Source organism: Panthera uncia, chromosome B4, assembly GCF_023721935.1.
Source record: "Panthera uncia isolate 11264 chromosome B4, Puncia_PCG_1.0, whole genome shotgun sequence".
NCBI lineage: Eukaryota > Metazoa > Chordata > Mammalia > Carnivora > Felidae > Panthera > Panthera uncia.
In genome coordinates, this window is record NC_064809.1 from 81,134,864 (window position 1) to 81,147,218 (window position 12,355).

At 53.7% G+C, this 12,355-nt stretch overlaps 1 protein-coding gene across 2 annotated transcripts in view; it reads left to right on the forward strand.

Moving 5' to 3' along the window:
• Positions 1-12,355, forward strand: part of LRP1 (LDL receptor related protein 1) — an 82,511-nt gene that overhangs the window by 13,142 nt on the left and 57,014 nt on the right. For both annotated transcript variants that reach the window (XM_049625760.1, XM_049625761.1), the window contains exons 4-6: positions 1,578-1,697; positions 3,125-3,253; positions 3,374-3,637. In XM_049625760.1, the coding sequence (XP_049481717.1) occupies positions 1,578-1,697; positions 3,125-3,253; positions 3,374-3,637 (513 nt within the window). The remainder of the gene's footprint in view (positions 1-1,577; positions 1,698-3,124; positions 3,254-3,373; positions 3,638-12,355) is intronic.

The following is a 12,355-nucleotide window of genomic DNA, read 5'->3' on the forward strand; positions in this document are numbered from 1 at the left end:
GATGATAGGTCCCTTCCCTGCTGTAGCTCAGGTCGCCAGCCCTGCCATTCTTCCCCCAAAGGCCCTGTGGGCCAGGGAGAGTCTGGGTCATGCGTGAGCAGTGGGGGAGGATTCCGTCGGTAAGGCAGAGACTCATTCGTGCGAGGCAGGGAATAGGGAATAGTGACTTCTCCCTTCTACTGAGCTCAAGGTCTCCAGAGCTTGAGCAGGCCCCTGGGTGATGGTGGCGTCTGGGCCTGTACGCATGTCAGAAACATCTGCCTGTGGGAAGAGACACATCTGGATCCTGTTCACTGAGGGCAGGGAGTGTGGAGCAAGGGAGTTTGTGGAAGATTTTTATCCTTTCCTTGGGTTAATTTTGCATGTTTTTGTCTAGAGCTCCTGGGATGGGATGCAGAGCTTAGGCCTAGGGGCTGACTTGAATTACCATGCCCATCCCATCTTATCGAATGGTACATGTTCAAGTTTGCTTCCTTTTGAATACCTTGTTAGCATCAAAAACAACAAAGAACCTGGAGAACCTAGGGTCTGAACTCCCTTCTCTGATATGACAGAAGTTGGGCCTCCTTGTCCTCCTGCCGCACATCCAAAAGAGAAATTCTTCTCTAGACTTTCCAGAATAAAAAATTACCGCCCTCCCCCCCCCACCGCCCCGCTGATCTCCATCCTTTGTGGGGAAGGGCTGGACAGGCAGCACATTTGGGCTGTTGGGTGGAGGTGGGGAGGAGAAGAAATAACCAGGGCCTGGCCCCCCAGTCCAGCTCCTCCTGGCAGGCTTAGTGCTTCTAAACGTCTTAGCATCTCGGGCAGCTCTCTCTCCTAGGTGGGGGGGAAGTGGGGGTGTGAGGCCGCTGGACAAAGGGGTCTTTGTGGCCAGGCCGCCTGGCCCCACGCAAGGCCATTAATTGGGTCGCTGGTCTGGGGGGGGGCAGCTGCTCTCCCACCTCTTCCCCCTCCTGTCTCATTCCCTTCTGTCTCCCCTGTGGAAGTGGGTCAGCAGCAGGAGGAAAAGATTAGAGAAAGGTCCTGAGGGAACCAGTTTTGCTCCTCCTCTTATCTTCTACCTGGACCTCGGACCTTCTCTCTGAGGTCTCTAGGGCTTGAGGGATGGGCTGGAGAGGTGCTTCCAGACTAGAGCTGGGATCCTGAGGGGAGAGACCCCATCCCATGCCCACTCCTCACCCTCAGCCCTGAAGCCAGCATTGTGGTTCCTGGGCAGGGCAGATAAGAGGCATATGAAGAGAATGAGACTCACTGTCCTCGCTCCCTGTTGACCCCCACAACTGCCAGAGCCCCTCTTTCATGGAGACAGAGGGAGTCCAGAGCAGCCAGAGCAGGAAGATATGGATTCTAAGCCATAATTGGCCGTGGGAGCTTGGGCCTGTCTTATAACCTCCCTGGGCCTCAGTTTCCTCACTTGCAAAATATGTCAGATGATTCCTAAGCCCCTTCCATCTCTGACACTACAAGCCTTGGAAGTGGTTTCTGAAGGGTTGGCGGGAGTTGGGGGAAGGTTACGATCTGGGTGTGGCCGCCAGGTCTGGGGGCCTGAGTGCGTGTCGCCTGCCCCCACACAGAGCTCCAAGGACAGTGTTCTCAGCTGGGCTGCCAGCACCACTGTGTCCCCACACTCAACGGGCCCACCTGCTACTGCAACAATAGCTTTCAACTACAGGCAGATGGCAAGACCTGCAAAGGTATGTGAGTGCGTGTGCTTGTGTGCACATGTGCGTTTGCTGGGGTGGGCACAGGTGGGGACGGGCGTGGGGCCGGCCAGTGGGCCTGGCCGGGGTAGGAGAAGAATGAGACAGAAGGTACAAAAGAGGAGGCACGATTACATGCCCTGCAGCCTGTGGGTATGACTGTGAGCCCTAACCACTTACTTCCACCAAATTCCACTAAATTCCTCTTAAAATTACGTAGATCATATGTGAGTTTTCTTGTAAAAACATTAAAGCATTATAGATAAAAACCAAAGTCTCCTTTGACGAATCCTTTTCAGTTCTGCTCCCTTTCCCCTCTCTGGAGGTAAGCTGTGTTACCAGTTTGCTATCTTTCTCCCCAGTCCTTTTTCTGTACATCTCTCTGCCTGTATTCACAGATGATCTAACTGAAAGTATTGTTTATGTGCGTGTGCTCTTTTTCACATACATATCATACTGTACCTACTTCTCTTCAGTTTTCTCACTCAGTAGGTTCTAGAGATTTTTCGATATTAATATGTAGGGAGGGGGGAGCGCCTGGGTGGCTCCGTTGGTTGAGTGACTGGCTCTTGATTTCGGTTCAGGTCACGATCTCATGGTTCGTGGGATCGAACCCTGCATCGGGCTCTGCGCTGACAGTGCAGAACCTGCTTAAGATTCTCTCTCTCCCTCTCTCTCTCTGACCCTCCCCCACGCTCTCTCATTCTCTCTCAAAATAAATAAGCATATAAAAATATATGTAGACATCTACCTCGTACTTTCAGAAACCACTATGGAGTATGACTATTGATTACCACAGTTTACTTGGCAATCTCCCTATCGATGAGTAAGATGTTCCAGTTTCTGTCACAAACAGTGCAACCTTTTCTGTTTCAAGATTTACCTCCCTGGAGTCTTTGCACAAATGCCACCTTCTCAGTGAGACCATCCCTAAAATCACAACCCACTGCCTACATTCCATATCCTCTTTCTCTGCTTAATATTTTCCCACAGCACCAGTCACGTTTCCACTGTATTATCACCTCTAACATATAACTTACTTCTCTGTTTTATCATGGAAATGCCAATATTTCATTTATTATCAGAATGTAAGTTTCATGAGGGCAGCAGTTTGAATCTCTTTTGTTCACGGATATATCTTCAGAGCCTAGGACAGTACCTGGCATATAGTAGATACTCAAGAAATCTTTTCTGAATGAATGGATGATGTGCACGCGTGTGGGTATTTCTCGAGGGGAGATTCCAAGTTCGGACTTGCTAGGTGATAAAGTTTGCACCTTTCCTGTTGTGGTAGATTCTGCCAAATCGCCCTCCAAAGAGGCTGTAGGGATGGACACCACCTTTGGATGGTGTCTGAGGGCACCCACTTCCCTGTCCTTATTACACTGGAGATGACCATGCTCTTGCCCTTTTCCCGGCAGACTTTGATGAGTGCTCGGTTTACGGCACCTGCAGCCAGCTGTGCACCAACACAGATGGCTCCTTTACGTGTGGCTGTGTGGAAGGATACCTGCTGCAGCCAGACAACCGCTCCTGCAAGGCCAAGAATGGTAGGTGGGGTCACCTGTGGTCACAATGATAGGTGGCCTCCATGTTGCTCCCCGATGGGGAGTGGCCTGAGAGGTCCTAGAGCCCCTTGCTGCATCGACCCTTCTCTCCTCCACCTACAGAGCCAGTAGACCGGCCCCCTGTGCTGCTGATTGCCAACTCCCAGAACATCCTGGCTACGTACCTGAGTGGGGCCCAAGTGTCTACCATCACGCCCACTAGTACACGGCAGACCACAGCCATGGACTTCAGCTACACCAACGAGACTGTGTGTTGGGTGCATGTTGGGGACAGCGCTGCCCAGACACAGCTCAAGTGTGCCCGCATGCCCGGCCTGAAGGGCTTCGTGGATGAGCACACCATCAACATCTCCCTCAGTCTGCACCGTGAGTCGCCTGCTCCCAGCTTGGAGAGCAGGGGAAGGGAGGGAAGATGGGCAAGCTGATGCCTGCCTAGGACAAAGGCAGTTAGATGGGATGACCCCTGTCTGGGGCAGGAGTCTAAATAAGAAGGCCTTGCCTGAAGCTAAGGCAGGGGGCTGCACAAGATGACACCTACTTGGAGCAGGGACAGAGTTATGGCTGTGCTCCCTTCCTTCTCTCTGAGCTCCAGATGGCTCCTGATTTTGGCCCAGGGCTGAGGAAGAGGGCTGAGGAGGCACTGAATGGTCAATCTCCAGAGACAAGGGACTGTCCCTTCTCAGAGAGACAAGTGTTGATTAGACCACAGAGGGGCTTTCCCATGTGGCAGGAGTCAGGGCAAGGGAAAGAAAAGGCCTGGAGCCTTGAGGGAAGCTTGCTAAGTTAGGACTGAGTGCAAAGAGGTCAGGGCTTGGCTGGGTTTGTCTCCATGTTCCATTATTCTCCTTGGGGGCATGGCCAGAATGGACCCATGGCTGCAGGGTGAGTGTGGGGGACCTGAGGCTGTTTTGGGGGCAGCTTTGTGGCAGTGAATGAGACTATAGGAGAAGCAGTGAGCCCTGGGGCCACAGGAGTGTTTTAAGACCTCCTGGATGTTCCCATTCAAACTCCTTCCCGGGGCTGTACCTTGCTGTCTTAGGGGTGGAAGACAGGGTATACCTAGGGATGGGGCCGGGGCATAGATCCACTGCCTGGAGCAGCCCCGCTCCTCTCAGATGCTGTTACATAAACAAACAAAACATCTGGCACCATCACATTTCCAGGAAATGCACCACAGGGCTGAGGGGGAAGATCTGGCCTGTGGCTGATCTGACCCCCAAGAGGGAGGGTAACTTGATCTGTGATCTTGAATAAATCAGAATTCCCTGTCCCTGCTTTGATTTCCTAATCCACATCATGGGTATGAGCTTGCCTGTCCAGATCAGATAAACTGAAGTCAAAGCCAGAGGTAAGTCACAAGCTTTAGGATGGTGAACCTTGGGCCTCGTAGATCTTTAAGTTCCTTCATTGTGTCCCCATATGATTATCCCCACAGAAGACAGAGATCCTCGGAGGATGTATGGGCTTAGCTGTGGGGTAGCAGGGGTTCCTGAGAGCCCTCGCCCTCTGTGGCCTCATTGTATGGTCCACACCTTGTCTCCAGCTCCTCCAGAGCATCCCAGTGATGTCCTTGGGCTGTTGGTCACCAAGGCTCACCTGTGATCAGACTCGTCTTCCTTGGAATGCCGGCCGGGGGCTGCCACACGTGGTTGGCTGAACTCTTGAGGGGTGGGCAGATCAGGGAACCCTATGGCAGATAGGGTAGCACAGGGTGAGACCCCATGAGACGGCTGCCCTCTCCCTGCTCCTTGTTGACAGCCCCACCCAACAGGCCTGTCTGGGCAAACAGCTCTGGCAGCTCCCTCCCTGGCCCTGCCTCTGGGCCAGACGATGGGCTCGTGGGTAGGCGGCTGGCGAGGGTGCCCTGATGGGAAACTTCTCCGCTTTTGCTCTGGCCTGGCCCCCTCTCCTGCTTTCCTCCCAAAGTGAAGCAGGAAATAAGCTCAGGCGGGTACCCCTCCCTTGGCAAATAGAACCTTGCCTCCCGGTCTGTTGGATTCACTGGGCCCCTCTGGGGCAGAGTCCAGGAGGCAGGAGGAGACCAAGGTTCCGGGGAGAAATGCTAGTGGGGTGGATGAGTGGGTTCCTGTGGCCCCAGCCTCTGTCCCTCCTCCCTGCCCTGCCCCCACCCCACGCCCCATGCCGCCTGAATGTCTGGCTGTCACCCTGAGGATGGTTGTTTTGCTCTCATCCCACAAACTAATTATGGGCCCTGAGATGAGGATGTCGGAAGTGTCTCTCCCCTAGCACCCTCCCCCATCTCTAGTTCAGCCCCTTCCCAGGAGAGGCTGGGTGCCCTGTCCTGGTGTGCGGGTGGCTGTCCCAGGCACTCACCTGTGCAGTGGGCTGCTGGCCTGTAATTAGCTCCCCAAGGGGGATGAAGAAGAAAGGCTCCTGCTTTCTCCTGCTTTCTCTCTGCCCCCTGGGGGAGCTCTCCCTGCAATCATCCCATTCCTGGCTAGGACCATGACCTCCATTGCACCCCTGGGAGGGAGCCCCATGCAGGAGGGAGGAGTCTGACAATTGAGAGGTGCTGGGGCCCAGAGGCCAAGACGCAGAGAGGCGGAGAGAAGCCTGCTTGCTGCTGTGGGAAGAAGGGGGAGCCTGCCCCAGAGAAAACTCTGGGAACAGAAATAGAATAGAAAAAAGGAAGGAGGCCAGGAAGTGAGCCTGTTTCACATGGGTCCTAGGGCTTGTGTGTTGCAGACCTGCTCTGAGTCCTGAGAGCCCTCAGAGGGCCCCTCCCAGAGCCCTGCCATGCTCAGGGGTTGGTGGAGCTTCCAGGAGAGGCTCCGTGGAGCCGGCTGGGGATCGAAGCTCCTGCTTTTTCCTGTCTTGATCCCAGCTCCTTCCCTCTGTTTCTGCCCAAGAGTTAGGGGACACTGTCTTACCAATGTCCTCACACGTTCCGGAAGGTGTATGTGCGTGCGTGCGCATGTGTGTGAGTGTGTGTGCGCGCTTTCCTCCCTTAACTGAGCCCAGGCTGCCAGTGCTCCTTCCCCTGTCCGTGACTTTCACTGGCTTGGACTGGGGGGCCTTGGGGGCTGAGTCCTCACCTCTTCCTTTCCCTTCCCTCCTGGGATATAATTCCAGGACACATCCTCCCCTCTGCCACTGTCCCAGCAGCATGGGGAGGTCTCTGTGGATTCTGATTCTGTGACTGGAGAACATGGTAGTGAGAGCTGGAAGATCCTTAGGGAGGACCAAGCCTGGCCCCTCAGTTTTTAATACTGCCTTTCCCAAAGCAGGCTCCCTTGATCTTAGGTTATACATGGATGTGCATTTTTTATCATTAATTTTTATTTTTTAATACCTATTAGGAAACTCTTATAACTAGTATATCAAATCTGTGATTTCATAGATTGCTTAGGATATAGCAAAATAAGAAAAATGAGTTGACTTAAAGAAACAGTAGGTAAATGGTAGTGCAGGCTGTACATCACCTTGGCAAGCATTTCGAAAGTGATACACAAAAGACCGAAGTTCTAGAAACTGAGACCCACAGGGGTTGGTTGGCCTGGTAGTACCAGAGCCAGGCCTGGCTTGCCCATTCTGCCCCTCACCTCTGTCCACGCTCTCAAGGAAACTTAAGCTCTGCCCAGCCCCCTGCTGGCTGCCCCTGGGCAGGGCTGAAAGTCAGGTCTGCTGACCCAACCCACCCCCAGCCCTGCATTGCCTTGGCTGTGTTCCTCTGACCTGTCTTCCAGTAGCTTTGGGTATGTTTCCACTGTAGAAAGAATGAGGGCAGACTGCAGGACTGGGGCCCTGGGAAGGGGTGTGTGTGTGTGGTGAGGGGAAGTTCTGACGCTGTGCATGGAGGCCTTCAGGGAAATAAGTTTTGTGTATGAGGGGATGCTCTGGAGGGGCCCTCAGGGGTCCTGGGGTTTCTTCCCTGCACCATCCCGCATGGGGAAGGAGGAGGTAGGAATAAACGGCCTCCTAGGCTGCAGGCAGCAAGGTTGCGAAATGTGGCCCCAAGTCCAGCTGGCCAGTTTCACTTATCCCTCCCTCTTTCTTTGTGTGCGTGTGTGTGCGAGTGTGTATGTGCGTGGTTAAAATCACAACAGGAAATGGGTAGTGATGTGTCTAGAGGGAAGGCAGAGAGGGGGCAGAGAGTAACCCCCCTGCATCTGTGATGAACTGTCTTCCCCGGCTGGAAGGGGAGCCGTCTTTCCACTGAACTGGGCAGCCTGGGCCCTCTCAGCCTCCCACTCTATGCCTATGGAATACTTCCAGATTTCATATATGAAAGCCAGCCACCACCACCCTCTTCCTTGGCCTTCCTCACCCACAGGGTGTCAGAATCCTGGGGGGCGGGGGCTCCTGCCAGCACACTCTTTGGCCTTGGGCCACCCGCATCCTGGTGCTTTTGCTTCCCATTCCCGTCCTGAGTTTCTTAATCATTTCACAGCCCTGCTCTCCTCTCCCTGGCTAGGCCAGCCCCACGTCTCCGTCTCAGTCTCCCGGCTCAGCTCCAGCCTGTCCTCTCCTCCCCCGCTGTCTCCTTGAAGTTGCCTCTCCACCCAGCCTGCTCCCTAACCCCCCCTTCCCTGTTTTCAAGCCACAGGAAGTAACTTAAGCAAGAAAGATGTGTTTTAGAGCCCAGCAAGGATTTCTCAATAGTGGGAAGATCCTGGTTCTGATTCTGAATCAGAGCTGCAGAATTTAGGCATCTCTTCTCTGGGACCAGCACTGACTGCCTTTGTGGACCTGGGCCAGGCAGGGGAAGGAGCAGAGCAGAAACCCCAGGCGGGTACAAGTGGGGCAGGAAGGGAGCCCAGGGGACAGAGGTGATGTGATGTGGCTGAGCCAGGGCCTCTCTGGGAACAAGAGGAGCTAAAGTCAGGGCTCGGCAGGAAACAGGAGCATGAGACCTGCCATTTGGCAAAGCTCCTGCCAGACCTGCCTGGCGGTCTTTTACCTGCTTGTAAAGACCCCAGACTCCTGATCCTCTCCCCCAGCCCTCCCTCTCCCCACTCAGGGCGAGATCCCCAAGTGGCTCTGAGAAGTGGGAGGATTACCAGACAGATGTGTTCTCCCACCATCGTGGGGGCGTCCCAAGGCCAGAGAAGGAGGATCCTGGCAGTCGAAGGAAAGGGAAAAAGTGATGTCCCAGTTCTAGGACAACAGCGTGAGGAGTCAGTACTCAACAAATATTTGTTGAATGAATCAGTATATGTGTGTCAGACGCCGGGGACAGAGATGAAAGACAGCACCCTGCCCTCACAATATTTGTAGTCAGGTAAACAGACTGTGATGAAAGGAATTACTGGGCCATACAGGCACCTGAAATACAGAAATCTTTCTTCTGGGGACCTGAGCTGAGTCTTGAAGAATAGTAGGTGTTAGCCCCAAACTGCACACCTGGAGGGCCCGCCGTTAGTCAGGAGGCCACAGAGTTCTAGCTGGAGGCACAGATGGTAACTGGGTGGACAAGGTAGGGAAGAATGGGGTTGAGGTGAGGGAGGATCGTGGTATGAACAGCTCCCACTTATAGAGTGTTAATTATGTGCCAGGCCCTGTGCTAAGTGCTATTAATATACCGTCCCATTTTACAGATGAGCAAACTGAGACTCAGACATTAAGTAACTTTCCCATAATCCCACAGCTGGAAGATGATAGAACCAGGATTTGAGCCCAGGCTGTCAGTGTCTAGAGCCTGGCTGGGCCCAGGGTGGAGCAGAGTGACGGGAGAGGTGGGGAGTTTCCTGGAATAAGGACCAGAATGCGTGTGTCCACTGGGGATGTGGTTAAAGTGGAAGTGGGATTCATCCTCCCTCATCCACAGGCCTCATGACCTGTCCTACAATCTTTGGGTATGTGGATACATTGGGGGATATCTCCTCACGGCAGGGAGGCGCCCTTCCTCCCCCAGATTTGTTTTAGGGAGAGTGACTGGAGTCCTGTAGCTGAAGCCAGGGTCTTCTTAGTAATGGGGTGGGCTGTTGTTTTTGGGAAAGCAACCACTGTTTAGGGAAATAACTCCTGAACAATGTGAATGGTAGAGAAGTTGAGAAAAATTGGACTTATAGGGGATGCAGAGTGCTGAGCATTGGGGTGGGGGAGTGCAGGGAGGGCTCGTCAGTTATAAACACACACCCCTGGTCTATTCTGGAGCCTGGAAGTGAAAGTCTTTAATGACATTACTGGCAAGCTGTGGTCTGTCCTCTTGACTATCCCATCCCCCTCCCAGCTTCCTAGCCTCCTTCTGCAAGCTGGAATTCCCAACTTCTTGGCCCCCAGACCATCCCCAGACCCTTTCCACAAAATAGCATTCCTCTCCTTGGGTTTACTTGAGGTTCTCCTGTCTTCAGGATTTGGGGCCTTTGGCCAGAGCCCCTTGGAGGGTGCTCTGGGGTGGCTCAGCCCTGAGAAGCCTGGGCTGCAGGGGACAGTTGCCCTCTGAATGTGTGGGGCCAGAACATTCAGGTCCTCTAGGGTGAAACCCAGGACTCAACTTGCCCGCCCCCCCCTCATGCCGTGAGACAGGGCAACGGCCCAGATACTGCCTGTAGGGGAGCCCGGGAGGGAAGGTTCCCTTTCCCAATCTGAGCCCATCTGTCTACACTGGCCTTAGGTATGAGTGGCCAAGTGTGTGCGTGTGTGTGTGTGTGTGTGTGTGTGTGTGAAGATGTGTGCATGTGTGTGAGTGTGTGTGGTTGGGCAGGCAGAGGAATCTGGACTTTAGGAGAGGGGAAAATAATGTGGTGGAGGGGGGTTGGATAACAAAGGATTTTTTTGCTTGCGACTAATAGTCTCCAGCTGCAAAAATACCAAAGTGGAGGCAAGGCCGGGCTGGGGACTCCCGTTCTTGCCAACTCCTCACCGGCCTGCTGAGTGGGGCCGTGCCTGGCCTTTGGGAGGTGGAAGGGGAGACCGGCCAAGGGTAAATAATCTAGAGCAAGGACGATCCTTCTGCCTTCCTTCCCGGAATTGGCAGGGAACCCAGGCCAGGAGGGAGGCTCGAAGGTCAAACACTTCCTGGGGCTAAGGGGGTGATTTGTAGCTGCACCTGGGATGGGGGGGGGGCATCTGATCTCTTCAGATTTCTTCCTCCCCCCTTCTCGCTGAGGGAAGGGTGGATGGGGAGCAGGGGCAGGGTGTTGCCAGCCTGGAGCTGGGCAGTGACTCAGGGAAGCCTCAGGAAGTTAGAGAGGAGGACGCAGCTGCACCAGCTGGTGCTGGGAAACCAGCTTCCAATGATGAAGTTCCTCTGCATGCCAGCAGCCCCCTGCTGTGCCCACCAAGTAAAGGGCACGAAGCCCTATTTGCCTTTCAACCTGTTTGCCTTCCAACCTACTTGCCTGCTAGCTGCCTGGTGCTGCGGCAGGTCTCCCCCCCCCCCCCCCCCCCACACACACACTCTGGTTTGGGACTTTGGGTTTCCTCTGGAGGCAGCCCAGCAGCATTCATTTTAATCTGTTTTCTCCGTGGTAACGGTGTATGGAGCAGCGTGATTGCCTTATCCCAGCACTGGGCCCTCTTCCTACATGGCCTGGGACCCACACTTCCAGGCTGCTCTGCCCCTCTCTTCTACTGTCATCAGGGTGCTAGGAGCCCAGGGGAGAGAGTGGTTGGGTTTGGGGGTGCATCAGCAACCACAGGGACAATGCCTCATCCCTGTGACTTCTTTCTCCAGTCACCCTGAAGTGGGGTTTAACGGGGGGACCTGAAAAGGAAACTAGTTTGATGAGAACCTCAAATTGGCTCCTGCCCTTCCTCCCCGGCCTAAGTCCTGTGACTGTGAGTCAGTGTCAGGGCCTAGCCAAGTTCCTTGGGAGCCATGTTCCTGTTCCCTTTGCCCCCCACCCCCACCCACTGTCAGGAAATAGCCTCTGAATCCCTGTGGGGAGAGGGAAGCATTAGGGAAGAGTTGAGCAGAGCACCTAGTCATTATACCTACAGCTCTGTGGGGATAGAATAACCCCTACTGGGTTTGAGTGTCGGTAGCATGTGGGGGTAAGGTTCAGCCAAAGGCAGGTGGTCCAAAGATCTCTTTACTTACTGAAATTGGTAAAGGTGGAGTGCAAGGCAGGAGTCCTGAGGAGTCACTGTCTTAGGAGATTCCTAGTCTGCAAGAAGCATCACCTCTGGTGGTGGTAGTTGAAGGGGACAAGTAAATAAATGGATGGGAGCCAGTGGGTCCTGGAGAGGAGGTGCCTAGAAGAGGCCAGCAGGGGTCCCTGTCTCCAGACTTCCAGCCTTCAGACTTCCCACTGCCCTTGCTCCACCCCTACCCTCTTCAGTCCTTTTTAGCCTCTTCCATCGCCTCCAGAGATGGCATAGACTAAGTGTGGGCACCTGGTCTCCATCCTCCTCCCCTACTCACCTTTCTGAAGCTCCCCTTCTTTCTGAACCATGCCTGAGTTTACCTTCAGAGTCCTTTTATGGCCTTCCTCCTATGTTCTCTGTCCTCCAGCCCTATAGCTTATTCTCTGCTCCTTCCTACCCTCCCTAAGACATGAGGAAATTGAGCAATAAGGACATTGAAGAAACGGGAACAGGAGTGAGTAGAGGAAGTTTGGCCTATGTCACTGATTCCAACCTTTTGACACCGTGGGCCTTCCCTTTTCCATCTCTATGGGTGCCGTATTTTGACATACTTTTTTCTCAGATTGCATTTATTGATGGTGTGCCCTGCTTTTCCATTTTTTTTTTTTTAATTTTTTTTCCGACATTTTTTATTTATTTTTGGGACAGAGAGAGACAGAGCATGAACGGGGGAGGGGCAGAGAGAGAGGGAGACACAGAATCGGAAACAGGCTCCAGGCTCCGAGCCATCAGCCCAGAGCCCGACGCGGGGCTCGAACTCACGGACCGCGAGATCGTGACCTGGCTGAAGTCGGATGCTTAACCGACTGCGCCACCCAGGCGCCCCCATTTTTAAGAGTCATGGAACATGTACAGTGTTTGGTCAGTGCCCTGGCTAGCATGAGATACCCTGACTTACCATATAAAATTGATGAAAGTCCAGCCAACATCGAAGATGTGTGATATTTTAGTTAGCCTGAGTGCTGGTATCTCAAGTAAAAGCATATTTAAAAATACTGGATGAGCCAGTGGACCTGTCTTCAATGCCTTTCG